The sequence below is a fragment of the Pogona vitticeps genome, chromosome 4, assembly GCF_051106095.1.
Source record: "Pogona vitticeps strain Pit_001003342236 chromosome 4, PviZW2.1, whole genome shotgun sequence".
NCBI lineage: Eukaryota > Metazoa > Chordata > Lepidosauria > Squamata > Agamidae > Pogona > Pogona vitticeps.
Genome location: NC_135786.1, coordinates 174,685,678 through 174,700,957, shown reverse-complemented (window position 1 = coordinate 174,700,957; position 15,280 = coordinate 174,685,678). Strand labels below are relative to the sequence as shown.

Genomic DNA, 15,280 nt, shown 5'->3' with positions numbered 1-15,280 from the left:
GAAGCCCGACTGGAATGGATCCAGGGCATCTGTTTCATCCAGGAACACCTGAAGCTGATCGGCCACCACCCTCTCGACTACCTTGCTTAAGAAAGAAACATTGGCGACGGGCCTATAGTTGCCAATTTCGTCCGCCGTTAAGGTTTCTAAACATTAATGCAACTAGAACCAATTTGATTAGCTATTTGAAATCCAGTTAATTATTCAAAATTTGGCTTCACTCTCTTCCCAGTAACACCTTTTAACCTCAGTTTCCTGCTTCTCTGTTCTTTCAATCACCACCTCTTTATGAGATGCAGTCCATAGTCTACAGTACTTGGTACTATTCTTTCAGCCACTTTGGTTCTCAATCTGCCGTTGTCAGACTGCCCTATGTCAAAGAATCTCCTTCAATCTTCACTTTGCTTCATCAAGAAGCTATAGCTGCTCCCCATCACTATTTGCATAATATTTTAGACTCAACCAAAACATTAATTTTCCCTTCTTTCACAGAAACAACAAGTTTTATTTCTCAATATGTTTGGGATCTTCATTATGATTCCATGTCATCACATTAAATTACCCAGTCATGCAACTTGCAACCCCAATACTTTACTAAGTCATCTGTTGAAACATACTGAAAACTGAATACCAGCATATTAAGGGAAAACTTTTTCCAAAACATTTAGACTTACATATAAGTAATACAACTACCTACCGGCTTCTTGCTTTGGTGGTCTTCCTGTTTCTTGTAGATTTTTCCCTTGGTGAAAGTATCCAACACAAGCTTCATGGCACAACAGAGAAAAATACAAAAACATAGTAAATAACAACAGTGTCTATGCTGTGCAGCTTCAGCTTATTAACTCTGTAAATTAGTTTATTTCAGTCCAGTTTTGTGTGGGTTTTCTGACATACAGCTCTACATTCCCTCTGTTCCTTCCATTTCCGAAGACATATCCTCAAACTGCCTCCCCAACCCCATATTATTTCACAGATTAGCAAGAAACAAAATGAATGTCATCAACTCTTGTGCAACACCTAACTTGAGTAAACTTCAGTGCAAGGCTCACACTTCACTAATAGATACAGTACAGTGGTGCCCCGTATAGCGAGGTTAATCTGTTCCGGATTAACCTTCGCTATACGAAAACATCGCTGTGCGGGTAAGGAAAGCCTATTGGAACGCATTAAACTTAGTTTAATGCGTTCCAATAAGCTTCGAAACTTACCCCTCCAGCGATGTTTTCGCGTCCGGCGGCCATTTTGGAGCCGCCGATCAGCTGATCGGCGGCTCCAAAATGGCCGCCGCATGACCCGAAATGCCCCCCCGCAGCGTTTTCGCGACCTCCGTAAGCAAGGGGAGGGCGCGAAAACACTGATAGGGGCCATTTCGGGTCATGCGGCGGCCATTTTAGAGCCGCCGATCAGCTGTTCGGCGGCTCCAAAATGGCCGCCGGAGGCCCCAATCGTCGCAAAGCGAGTGCGGCGATTGGGGCTGATCCGTATAGCGATCCCCAAAAAGGGATCGCTATACGGATTCTTCGTTAAACGGTGCGCTCGTTAAGCGAGGCACCACTGTACATTGTACACCAAGGTGTAACTTACCAGCATCACCCTTCAATGAGAAGATCTGGGCTTCATCAGACACTGCTTGATAGTCAGAAGAGATTTCTGAAGGTAGCATAAACAACCCATCCAGAATCCCATCAATCACAGCTTGCAGATTTGGATCAACATTTGGACGCAGTTGAGAGAAAAATTCCACTGCCCCAATCCCAATCAAATGCTCTACAGCAGATGGGTGCTGAAATCAGATTTTAATAGGCAAGAAATTAAAAATAATATAATTGAAAACTGCCATTTCAAAAATTAGCTTTCCTGATTTGTTAATATATTGAAGTTTAACACATTAGCTCCCAACCATTTTTCAGTTATGAGACACATCATGATACACACATTAAGTGTGTGTAATATAATAAAACTCAGCAAACAAAAATTTAGTATTTAGTTGTTGGGAGTCCCAGTATTACTGGACCAATAGTAATTCTAATGAAAGGATAGATTCTACTGAAAATTCTTTTGTATTCCTAGGTTTTGTTTAAAAGCTACACAAAGGAACAAATGCTACACAAGGCCATACCTTTACCAAGTTGCTCACTAAACTGAGAACTTCTTCTTTCATTGGTACCACAGGAAAGTTGAACCACTCTAAAAGATTGAGAAATAGCAGCTTTTCTTGCACCAAATCAACATATGTAATCAAATTATGCTCTAGTTTACACAAAATGTTCTTCAGAGCTCTTTCTCTAATTTCAGCCAGCTGATGACCTGTTCAGAAGAGGGGGAAATGGAAGACATGGAAGAACAAAATTATTTTATGCAGGACTGGTTCTCATACATGGCTCACAGACATAGGACATTTAGTGAATTAAGTATGTAAGTGTTAAGGGCTGGCTGTCATTTACCTATTAGTCATGTCAGCATGCAACTTTATACTCACAATGAATGACTCTAAATGGTTTCCAAATCAGACCTGGTATCTTCCAGTGTCTGTATATGAATGCCAAGAGTCTGGGAAACAAGCAAGAGTGACTGGAAGTCTTTGTTCAGGAGGGTAAATATGACTTGATAAGGATAACTGAATCTTGGTTGGATGAACCCTGTGACTTGAAAATGGCAATTAAAGGATATAAATGATTCAAAAAGAACAGAAATAATAGAAAGGGAAGCGGAGCCACAGTATACGTCCAAAATATATGTCCCTGCTTAGAAATACAGGATGAGCTTTTCCCATCAAGAGAATCTGGATTTTAAAAAATGTGATAAAAATAAAAGGAACATGGCAGCTGGCATCTACTATTGACTGCCCAATTAAAGAGAAGATGCAGATAAAAACTTCAAAAAACAACTTGCAAGAATTTCAAAGAAACACACTGTAATTGTAGTGGGAGACTTCAATTGCCCCAATATCTGCTGGGAGGCAAATTTTGCCAAACATGGGACTTCTAGTACATTACTGACTTGTGTTGCTGATTATTTTCTCCTGCAAAAAGTGTAGGAAGAAACTAGAGAATAGCTACCCTTGACTGGATTCTAATCAATAGAGATTATCTGGTAGAGGAAATGACAGTAAGGTAAACTCTGGAGGAAAGTGACCATGTTCTACTTGAGTTCTTGATTTCAAAGGAAACAAAAAAAGAATGTAGCTACAAGTATGCTGGATTTTAGGAAAGCCAATTTTAATAAACTCAGAACAATGATAAGTAAGATCCCATGGCAGGATATCCTACCAAGAAAAGGAGTCCAAGACAAGTGGGAGTTTCTTAAAAAGGAAATTCTAAAGGCAAAACTACAATTTTAACAAGGAAAAAAAGGTGTAAAACAACAAAAAAGACTAATGTGGCTTCACCAAAAGTTCAGAGAGGTGTTGAAAACAAAATAAGACAAACATAAGAAGTGGAAGCAAGGCCAGAACACAAAGGAAGAGTACAGACTGGCAATAAAGAATTGAGAGTGAGTTGAGGTTAGCAGGAGATGCTATAAGCAACAACAACAAAATCATTCTTTATGAATGTACATAGCAGAAGACAGAGAAAAGAAATAATGGCTCAGTTAGTGAATGGGATGGGAAAATGGCTTCATATGGAAAAAAAAAAGGCAGACGTGGTCAATTCTTACTTTAGCTCAGTCTTTTGCCAAAAGACAATCTATGATCCTCCATGCAAATGTGAAGTACAAGTGAAGGGAATGGGATCAAAGCTTGAGATTTATAAACAAAAAGTCAAGGAACACTTCATTACTCTGAATGAATTCAGAGTTCTAGGGCCTGATGAACTAGATTCAGAGATCCAGTTGAAATTTTTGCTTTAAACAAAGGTTGTTCTCTTTTGGGAATTGTTTTGTGTAGTTCTTTTACTGTACTGTTTGGTTTTACTTTGTTTTTACCCTTCTACAACATGTTCTAGAAACCTGTTCCATGGTTGGCTCTAGATAGAAAGAACATCCAATAAATTTATCTGGGTGGTGCTGTGGAGGGCATGGCAATGACAACGTTCATTGCAATAAATATAAAAAGTTTCCCTGGAAACAGCTGGATTACAGTGGTGCCTCGCATAGCGATGTTAATTGGTTCAAAAAAAACACATCGCTATGTGAAACCATCGCTATGCGAAACACCATTTCCCATAGGAATGCATTGGAAACCGGTTAATCCGTTCCAATTGGAACGGATTGCCGTTGTTAAGCGAAAAAACCCATAGGAAACATCGCTAAGCGAAACAATGTATCCTCCATTGGAATGTATTGAAGCTGACTCAATACATTTTAATGGCTTTGCGAAGTCAATTTTTGCAAAATTAAGTGTGTCATAAAAGGGTCAAAAATGGTTTTAAATGCTTGGATTAGCTTCTGCACCCTCTAAAACGGATGCAAAAGTTAATTTGGCTTTGATCTGACTTTTCATTAATTTATGGTGAATTTTTCCCCCCAACTTTTGACAGCTGTCAAAATCTTACAGCTCCATTATTTCCTATGGGGGAAGAAAAAATTCACAAAAAATTAATGAAGACTCAGCAACTATTCTAAATTCTTGGGTTCGTTAGAGGACCCCCTAAGTTGTGTGCAAACCTGATTTGGCTTTGATCTGAACTTTCGTTAATTTTCTGTAAATTGTTTTCTCCCCCATAGGAAAGCATGGAGCTGTCAGATTTTGACAGGTCCATTGGTTCCTATGGGCCAAAAAAAAAAAATTCACAAAAAATTAACGAAAAGTCAGATCAAAGCCAAATCAGGTTTGCACATGACTTAAGGGGTCCTCTAACGAATGCAAGCATTTAGAACCGTTTTTGACCCTTCTAAGACACTTTTTTAATTGAAAAAAAAAACATCGTTAAGTGAAGCAGGGGACCTAAAATCGCATTCGTTATGCGAAGCATGGTCCCAAACTTCGCTAAGCGAAAATCGCCCATAGGAAACATCGTTATGCGATGCATATTATTTTCTAAAAAAACATCGTTATGCAAATTCATCGCTAAACGAGGCAATCGTTAAGCGAGGCACCACTGTACTTTATTACCAATAGTAACAAAGCTGAAGGAAAACAAACCAAGGTAATCACACGCTTTCAAGAAATAAGAAAAGTTAGTATTGTTCAAGGAGGGGACAGTTGCCCCTAAAGTGTCAAAAGCAGTTTCTCCTCCCCACAATGGAAGAATTATCCCACTGAAAGTAACTGGTCCTTAGGCAGTGTTCGATAAGGGCCTTGATATCTTCTGGAAAGAGCTGCTGGATGAGTGTCAGAATGTCCTTTATTCACCTTGGTGAATAAGGATACTACATCAAAGCTGATCAGTCTCTCCCCGGGGTTGAGTTTTAGGGTGCTGATCTTATTTATGAAACATCTCCAGTCTTTGATGTAGGATGCGGTTTGCCCAATCTAGATCGGATCCATGCCCTGAGAGTCTTGGGGAACACAATACACAAGATCTTTGTGGAAAGCCTGAGGAAGATGAAAAGCTAGCTGTCTACTTGATTTTGTGATCCAATAAAAGTATCGCCTACTCCTACATTTGTACGGGTTTTTTTTTTGCAGGGGGGATACACTGCCATTTCCTAATTTTGCTTAGTAGAACTTACTCCCTAGGAAACGTGCAAAAGATGTTAGAATACTGCTACAATGCTATCCTCATTTACTATCTGACCGAAGCAGGTCTTACTCTGGAGAAGACATGCACCGAACTGCCCTGTTAGGCTGCGACCCTGTATCGTCCCGTGGGAGCCAAGCGACTTACTCTCGAGTAGACAGGGTCGTTCTATTTTAGAAAGTTAACACACATATCTATTTAAACTCGGCTTGCCCACAGCTGACCCGCCCGGAAACACCGATGCTGGAGGGAAAAGGACAGAGGCTTTCCTGTCTCCCCCTCAGAAGACAGGCGCTACTTTTGGGAAGCCCACGGAGGGTGAACCCCAACGGCACTCTTTCCAGGATAAGGGGGCCAGCGAGGCACTTACGGAGCTTCCGGATGAGCGGGGACAACGACAACTCTATCTGGGAAAGAGGAGGCGAAGCGGCGGCGGCGGCCAAAACAGCTCCAGCACACTCGTCCATCACCGCCTCCTTCCCACAGCGGCCCAAATTCAACCGCCGCGCCGTCCGCAACGCCGAAGGCGCTAGGACTGAGCGGGAGACATTCCCGCGAGAACTGTGGAGCACAGGGGGCCTCTGGGAAATGTAGGAGGTTTATCTTTTCACCTCATTCAAAGCCCTCCCGTGTATCTTTACGTTAGTAGTACGCAAGAGGCGTTGGGAATGGCGGCAGGGAAGCACAAAACCTCGCGAGAGCTGAGCTGAGGCTTTTCGTTGCCTGGGAAACGTGCTTTCCCGCCCGGTTGTGCCTTGCGTCTTCGGAGGGGATGTTCAGATGCGGTCGGAGCGCTGGCGCTGGTTCTCTTTTCAGGCCTCGAGTGGGTGTTTCCAAAGAGATAAGGAGGATATTAGTGGTAGGTCTGTTTTCGGGCAGTGCCCCGTTCTCTTCTCCAGTACTTACTGTGACTTAAATCCCACAGAGTTTAATGGGGGTTGCTCCCAGGCAAGTGAATTTGAGAGCCAGTGTGGGATAGTGGATGGAGTGAGAGACTAGGACTCAGGAGACCTGGGTTCAAATCCCAGCTTGGCCATAGAAGCTCACTGGGAGACGGCCCTGAGGAAGGAAAAAAAACTCGTTAAACTTCTCGTAGACCTTAAAAACCCTACAAGGTTACATATGACTTGGCATTTCATAAGAACAACAAGAACTTTTGGGGTGTGGGACTAAGAGTCAGGAGGCCTGGATTCAGTTCCGTGCTCAACCATGGAGGCTCACTGGCAGGTGACATTAGTAAAACCAGACCTTGAACATCTCACATGCCTTGAAAACCCTGTTACAGTTTCCATTGGTCAGACTGATCTGATGGCACATAGCAACAAATGTATTCAGGACTATAGCCTAAATGTCATAAAATGTGCAAATTTTGCCTATAAAGTGTTGCATTTGGTACTGGTTTCCCTAGAATTTTGGCACAGTTTAAGTCTGCGACTAGATGATCAAATATTGCAGGATTTTTTCTGCTTATGAAACAGGTGAATTCAAGGTATTTTTTACTGTCCACATGCTGCAAATGCTGATTTGATCTAGCGCTTTTTGCTCCCAAAGCAGATTTTTTTCTGTCTCTGTCGGTGGGGTTGGGGAAAAGGCTTCTATTTTTCAAGTGAGAACAATTCAGCTGGGATTTTTCCCATGGAGTTACAGTAGTTGTGATGCGTTCTTATAAAGACAGGCAAGCATGTCCGTAGATGGTGTTTTGGTGATGTGTACATAGTTGGGGCATAATGTTCAGGACTAGGGGAACACGCCTTTCCCCCAATTGTTATCTGAATTTTGATTTTTTTAAAAAATTCTTACATATAGGAGATTAGTGCTAAATCATCCTATGACCTTATTGATAAGTCATTGTTGTTGTTATTTCTCCTATTTATACACCCCCGCCATTGGTTTGGCAAAGGTGGGACCAGAGGAAGGGAGGAAAAAAGGGGAAGCTGAGGGCTGAAATGTGAATCACATCACATCCAGTATGAATAAGGAATTCTCAAATCAATCTGCAGCCCCTATGTGAACACTGACTTCAATTTCAAACATAATACAGGCTGCAAATCAAATTGCAGCAAAGCTTTCCAGTGTACTCAGACATTAATTCTGTATGTGCTTACTCCAAAGTAAGTGAGTTTGTGAGTACAGCCTGTTCCTTTTCCATGTTGCATGCAAATTCTGCTTTTTGGTTTTGTGGTCCCCAATTTCTTTTTTTCTCTCCTTGCAACAGATTTTAACTATGAGGCATTTAATTATTTTTGTTCCTCTCCTATGTGGAGTTGGATGTTGTCATAGCTCTTTCAACTTCAGATGTGGCAGCTCTAAACAGCAAATGCTTTGTTAAATCCAAACCACTTTTACCGATTCTTCAGCCAATTCATTCTGCACTTCTTTTCCCATTTATTTTACCATGAGCACCTTAAGAATCTGTGCTGTTGTTCCTTGTTAAATGACTGAGTTATACTAGCATTCTGCATTTCTGCATATGTACTTCATAATACCTCCATTATAATATTAGTGAATGCACATAATTAGTAAATAGCTTATAGGGAAAGTTAGGCTAACAAATAGATTCCTGTCCAGGATTACTCAGGGGTCAACTAAGTTGACAAATAATTTGCTCTGGGATTGGAATGATCAGGATTCTATTATTTTTCATTGACTACATGACATAGAATTCAATGTGAATTTGATTTGGATTACAGCAAGGAGCAGGGCGTTGGACTCGATGGCCTTATCGGCCCTTCCAACTCTTTTTACGCTTGGTGTCAACACTGAAACAAAGCTGTGCTACAGCACCCAAGAGAAAAGAGAGAGTGCTATCAGCTAAATCAGATTCATCCAGGGAAATCCAAGTTCTCAGGTGTGAATTCACAGTGGATCAGTACACATTCTCAGCTGTGTAGTTGCACTTAGTGTGTTTCACAATGACTAAGTACAGATTTGAATGTCAGTCTCTCCACTTCTACTCAAGTCAGATCACTGTGTCAAACCGGCCTATCTTCCATATTCTCTGCACAACTAGATAAAGACTTGAAATTGCTCAGAATACCACTTTTATATTTTCACTAGTTCGAGAACCATTGTTGTCGTTATGTTGTCTGCAGAAAATGCTTGCATTGGTAAAAATCCGTTCTCTTTTAAATGTTAGCATTCTTTTTGCTTAATCCCATTATTCTTTCTCATAGCACATAATCTTTTTACTCTCAACCATCAGTTGACAAAATCTGCCACTTGATGATGCTTACAGAAAGTACATTTGATTAAACATGATCACATTTTATCAATAATAACACTTACCTATCCAAATGTGGTATATTGATCCCTTGTTCACCCAGAATATGCAGAGATCTCATTTAGCTATTTATTTATTTATTTGTTTATTTATTTATTTATTTATTTTAATTTAATTTATATGCCACCCACTCTACCCAAAGGTCTCTATTTTCTATAGCTAGAGGATGAAAAAATCTTCTACAAAGATAAGCTATTGTAGAAATGATGCTGTTATTCCTAAACATTGCCTGCAGTGAGCAAAATAAATGTTAGGTAAGATAGGTATGGGTCTTGGAAAGAAACTAGCATTAATCTTCTTAAGGAATATTAAATTCAGTAGTAAATGTCAGAATATCTTCTACTTGCCAGCATTTTGTTCTTCCTCTAGCATTTTATTAGGAATCCAAACTACAATGAATTGTAATGTCAGTCCAATAAGTAAAAGCCATTTCTAGAGTGACAACTGGGAACAGAAAACATAGATGAAGTAGCTGACTTCTCTCACTATTTTTTTTTGTTTGTTCCTGAACTCACCATATATAATGCTGCTTCTAAAACAAGCTAAGTACTAGCTTTTCAGGTTCTTAAAAGAGTGTTGAAGGAATGGAGCAATGTGTTTCCTCAGCCTCCAGTTTACATGGAGATGAAGAGCCCCACTTTTTCATCTGATAAAAGTGCCACCACCTCTCTTTCTATCCTTTCCCCCTCATATACTCTTTTCCTTATGCTCACTGGTTGTGAGAAATCTGTTTCCCTTGCAGTGATTGGGAGATTTTTATAAAGGCTTTCCACCTCACCCTAATTAGAGAGAATCTGGTATCCATACAGAGCAGTCAAAGGAACTGGACCACACTTGATTTTTATAAACTTTATTATAAAACAAAGGGTACAAGACAGAATTCAAAATAAGAACAAACTAGAAATGCAGTGCTCCTTTTCTGGCATTTCTTTAATGAATTAAACATGTGCAAACATCCTTTGAATCTCAGACACAATGGTAAAAATATAAAGATAAAATCCCTCATATATCTAATACATAAAGACTCTTAAGTTATTTACAGCCATAAGGCTTTTTCTGGTTCTTTGTGGTCTGTCACCATGGCTCCAGCAGGAACCCAGCTATCAGGAGATGTGCAGTGCTGCACAGCCAGAACAAACAAGCTTGTCGTAGGCTGCTAGTTGAAAAATCTTTGAACAAGCTTGGCTGTCTAATACCTGTGAGTCATCAAGCTGCTTCAGCACTGAGATCACTACCTAGCCAACTCAAATTAACCCTTTCCTAGTACAGTGGTGCCTCGCATAACGATGTTAATTGGTTCCATTAAAAACATTGTTATGTGAAAACATCGTTAAGTGAAACACCATTTCCCATAGGAATGCATTGAAAACCGGTTAATCTGTTCCAATAGGAGCCTATTCAATACATTTCAATGGTGAAAAAAATCACCAAAAATTCAAAAAGACTCAGAACGAAGCCAAATTACTTTAACGAAGGTTTTATTAGGTGCACTAATGATTCCAAGCATTTTAAACATTTTTAAACATTTTAGAATATTTTTAAAATAGCGAAAACAGGGCTGTCAAAAAAAAAAACATTAAGCGAAATAGGGGACCTAAAACTGTCATCGTTAAGTGAAGCAAGGTCCCAAACATCGTTATGCGAAAATCCCCCATAGGAAACATCGTTAGGTGAGGCGGCAAAATTTCCAGCAAAGGCCATCGTTATGCGAATTCTTCATTGAGCGAGGCACTCGTTAAGCGAGGCACCACTGTACTAGACCACTTCTACAATAATTGTATGTTAAGTCTGGTTTCTTGTTGTTTCAGTCCGGGTGTGGTGACAAACATACTTAATGTAAAGGTGAAGATCTTTGTTTCGGCCTTCTGGGGGATCCCACATGGCATCAATACCATCACTCTTTCAATCAATGACATAAATTTTAAAAACAAACAAGCCACAGTCCATTAACATAAAAAGCTGTCCAAGTTATTGACTTTTTTCCAAAAGGGGTGATTGGACTGTAAATTTTGTAACTGAAACCAGGAATGATGTAGGGATGCTTAAATCCTACCATTTGGTTGCTTTACTCAGTTTATGAAAATTCTCAGTCATCTAGGTCAGTGGTTCTTAACCTTTTTGAAAGAAACGCCCCCTTGAGCCATTGAGGAAGTTATCATCGCCCCCCTCCCCACAGTGATGATATCTTTTATTTATTTATTTATTTATTTATTTATTTATTTATTTATTTATTTATTTATTTATTTATTTATTTAAGACACTTAAATCCAATGACCCCTGAAAACAAAATTAAATTCCAAGAAAATGAAATGCCCCCCAAAAAGTAAAATTTAATGATTTAGTTGCAAGTGAATTTTAAGACGCAAGAGGAAATATAAAAAGGGCATAAAAAGAAATGCAGGAACTAAAAATTGCAAGACAAAAAATCTGAAACTAAATTAAAATTGTAGGAAAATATATATTCATGCACACTGTAAAAAGGCTGCAGCCATCTTCACAGGTTTGGCTTGCTCCAGCGCCCCCCTGCCGCCCCCTTCTGCTCCAGTGCCCCCACGCCGCCCCTTTTTGTTCTACCGCCCCCCTGAAAAATGAAATCGCCCCCTGGGGGACATTATCGCCCACGTTAAGAACCACTGATCTAGGTGAGGTTATCTTGAAGCTGAGCCATGGCAACTGGACTTCTTTTTTGTTATGCTGAAACATTTTGCTACTCATCCAAGTAGTTTCTTCCAGACTGAAGAAGCTACTTGGATGAGTAGTAAAATGTTTCAACCTAACAGGAAAGAAGTCCAGTTGCCATGACTCAACTTCCAGATTTACTCTATTTGGTTATTAAACTGGGTTTTTTTTTTCATTGTTGATAACAGCTATATGTCTATTTGCCTCCCCCTTACACAGCAGAAAATTTTGAAGATAACAAAATATGTGTGCATTGCTTGGTCATGTCTTCAGAGTTCATCTTATGAGACTGAACAGACCAGATGGAAGCATCTGTTTCTTGCTAGAGATAACTACAATTATTCTGTTTACCTGAAGCAACATTTTGATATGGCATCATATCACATGATCAGATTTTAGAGAGCAAATGCCAACACCATTATGCTACACATTCATATACAGTGGTGCCTCGCTTAACGATTGCCTCGTTTAGCGATGAATTCGCATAACGATGTGTTTTTTTAGAAAATAATATGCATCGCATAACGATGTTTCCTATGGGCGATTTTCGCTTAGCGAAGTTTGGGACCATGCTTCGCATAACGAATGCGATTTTAGGTCCCCTGCTTCACTTAACGATGTTTTTTTTTCAATTAAAAAAGTGTCTTAGAAGGGTCAAAAACGGTTCTAAATGCTTGGATTCGTTAGAGGACCCCTTAAGTCATGTGCAAACCCGATTTGGCTTTGATCTGACTTTTCGTTAATTTTTTGTGAATTTTTTTTTGGCCCATAGGAACCAATGGACCTGTCAAAATCTGACAGCTCCATGCTTTCCTATGGGGGAGAAAACAATTTACAAAAAATTAATGAAAGTTCAGATCAAAGCCAAATCAGGTTTGCACACAACTTAGGGGGTCCTCTAACGAACCCAAGAATTTAGAACAGTTGCTGAGTCTTCATTAATTTTTTGTGAATTTTTTCTTCCCCCATAGGAAATAATGGAGCTGTCAGATTTTGACAGCTGTCAAAAGTTGGGGGGAAAAAATTCACCATAAATTAATGAAAAGTCAGATCAAAGCCAAATTAACTTTTGCATCCGTTTTAGAGGGTGCAGAAGCTAATCCAAGCATTTAAAACCATTTTTGACCCTTGTATGACACATTTAAAATTGCAAAAATTGACTTCGCAAAGCCATTAAAATGTATTGGGTCAGCTTCAATACATTCCAATGGAGGATACATTGTTTCGCTTAGCGATGTTTCCTATGGGTTTTTTCGCTTAACGACGGCAATCCGTTCCAATTGGAACGGATTAACCGGTTTCCAATGCATTCCTATGGGAAATGGTGTTTCGCATAGCGATGGTTTCACATAGCAATGGTTTTTTTGGAACCAATTAACATCGCTATGCGAGGCACCACTGTACTGTTATCCTTGAATGTATTCATTTTGGAATATCAACACTGCAGCAGAAACCAATTTTCAAAAAGTAAAAACAAAATCTTGGCTATTGTAGTAATGACTTCTGACTCAGAAAAACTGTAGACACAGCAGCCTTTTTTATAAAAGTAACACTGGACATTTTTATATACAAAGTATAAATAGCTTTTACACCTCACCATTATAGTTCATAAGATTGTAGAAAAACAGTATGCATTTTGGCCAGTATAGGCTTTACCTTCATTAAACCCTATTGAAGAAAAATGTTAAGTCTTGTGTCTGAAAATAGAGCAATAGAGCTTTTTTTGAGCATATTGTTCAGATAGACACTAGGAAAGTTGAACTAATAAGCCTAGCTAAACTAACAAAACTGTCAAAACTACATTGTAGCATTGACACATAGAACAAGTAATTTACAGTAGATCCTTTGCACTGGATAATTAATTCTACTTCTTTCTTCCATCATGAGTTTAATGTCTGCTTCGCACTCTGCACAAGCTTGTGCCTGAGTACAAGCTGCATTGTGTATACAATGGGACAAGCTTTTCAGTTGGCACACCTAGGATATACATTATGGAATTCCCTTCTATCTTGCATAACTCTAAACTCTTCCTCTAGAGGAGCCTCCCCAACCTGATTTTCACTGGATGGGATTATAACCCTTCCATCTCCCAGCCAGCATGGTAATAGCATGGATAAATGATAAAATTTGTAGTTTATTGCATCTGTTTGTTGTTGTTTAGTCATTAAGTTGTGTCCGACTCTTCGTGACTCCATGGACCAGAGTATGCCAGGCCCTCCTGTCTTCCACTGCCTCCCAGAGTTTGGTCAAAGTCATGTTGGTAACTGTCCAGCCATCTGTAGGGTACTGAGCAGTAAAAGCCTTTGTTTTCTAGAAATAACAGCCAAAATCCAAAGCAACATTTATCTAATTCTTCCTCCCCTAAACATATTTTTGTTTTGATTTTTTTTGAACCTCAGGCATCTCGTTATAGAACATGTAAAGTCACTTCTAGAACAAAGGTCAAAAACAATTTGCAGCATGGGTGATAATGTGGATAACACCATAAGTGCAGCTTTAATTTCATCTGAAGCAACTCTTAGGACTGACTGAGAGCAATCTAACTAATATTCTTTTAGAAGTTACAGTTAAGCTTGAATAAAAATAGAAAGTGAAATGTTCTGATATACTGAGATATGGAAACACTAGCAAAATGTAAATCACATGATATTCATATCATGAGCTTTGTGTTGTCTTACTTCCCATGTACATTAGAGACTTGGTTCGTTGCTAGGTCACTTAGTTTTCCCTCAAACACAGAGTAATGTTTTCTCCTGCTTTGACAGATGCGTGAGGAAGCTTCAGAATAATTGTTGAAGCATGGTGGAAATAGCAGCACGCTTTGAAATACTGTATGTGCAAACCAACAGACATGCCCTAAATTGTTATTATGTACTGTTAAACCACCTCCGACTTATGGCGACTCTGTGAATGAGTGCCCTAAGTACACAACCACAAAATATACCACTCAGTCCTCTTTGCACAGATTTTTCACTGTACTCAACAGAACTTAATCCTGAGTAAATATATTTAGGACTCCAGGATTAATTTTTAGTACTATATTATAACAGAATCTAGAAGAACACTTGAAGTTGCTTAGGTGAGATACACTATGTTCTTAGAGAGGTTGGAAGCATAGTTCTGTGACATATTAAAATAATATAGCTTCTTCCATTATTGGAGCCTTCTATTTTTATAACATGAAGTTACTATTTCCCTATATCTAAAGGAAAAGCCAAACCCCTGTACTAAGGACATAAATCCCAGAAGGAGCAATAGAAAATTCCCCTTTATCACTGAAAGGATTACTTACTAGTTATCTGCCAGTTAAAAAAAGTCACTGCTTTATTAGCGGCTGTCTAGTCACATGGAGCTGACTGACCTATGTCCTTAAAGCAATGCTCTTTTTGTCAGCCACCAGTCAGATGATGATTCAGACAGAACCATGACTGCCAGGCCCAACAGAGAATGCTGGAGTCTTAGGACTACAATAAGAAATACTAGCTTCTTATTTATTTATAAAGCTAGGTTGTTCCCTAAGTGTGCTGTAATAAAAGTTTAAAAAGTTCAGATGCAAACATTTCTGATGATAGTATAATAATAGTATTATATTCTTTAATTATACTGTATGTTGTCAGCACCAGGTATATTGTAGTACAGCAGTAATATAAGCAATAAGCCCAGAGCTGGTTCAAAAGCAATTTAGGGCAGGGGTAAG

The 15,280-nt window shown here is 39.3% G+C and overlaps 2 protein-coding genes across 2 annotated transcripts in view; one reads left to right on the top strand and one right to left on the bottom strand.

The window, feature by feature from the left end:
• The window catches only part of RTTN (rotatin), a 124,274-nt gene extending 118,117 nt beyond the window's left edge, over positions 1 to 6,157 (bottom strand). The window contains exons 1-4 of the mRNA XM_020796643.3: positions 5,995 to 6,157; positions 2,123 to 2,310; positions 1,588 to 1,786; positions 698 to 766 (exon numbers count right to left, since the gene is read on the bottom strand). Coding sequence (XP_020652302.3) covers positions 698 to 766; positions 1,588 to 1,786; positions 2,123 to 2,310; positions 5,995 to 6,091 — 553 coding nt within the window. The 5' untranslated portion in view covers positions 6,092 to 6,157. The remainder of the gene's footprint in view (positions 1 to 697; positions 767 to 1,587; positions 1,787 to 2,122; positions 2,311 to 5,994) is intronic.
• A 216-nt stretch (positions 6,158 to 6,373) lies between these two features.
• The window catches only part of SOCS6 (suppressor of cytokine signaling 6), a 65,162-nt gene continuing 56,255 nt past the window's right edge, over positions 6,374 to 15,280 (top strand). The window contains exon 1 of the mRNA XM_072998758.2: positions 6,374 to 6,483. The gene's annotated coding sequence lies outside the window, so the exon portion shown is untranslated. The remainder of the gene's footprint in view (positions 6,484 to 15,280) is intronic.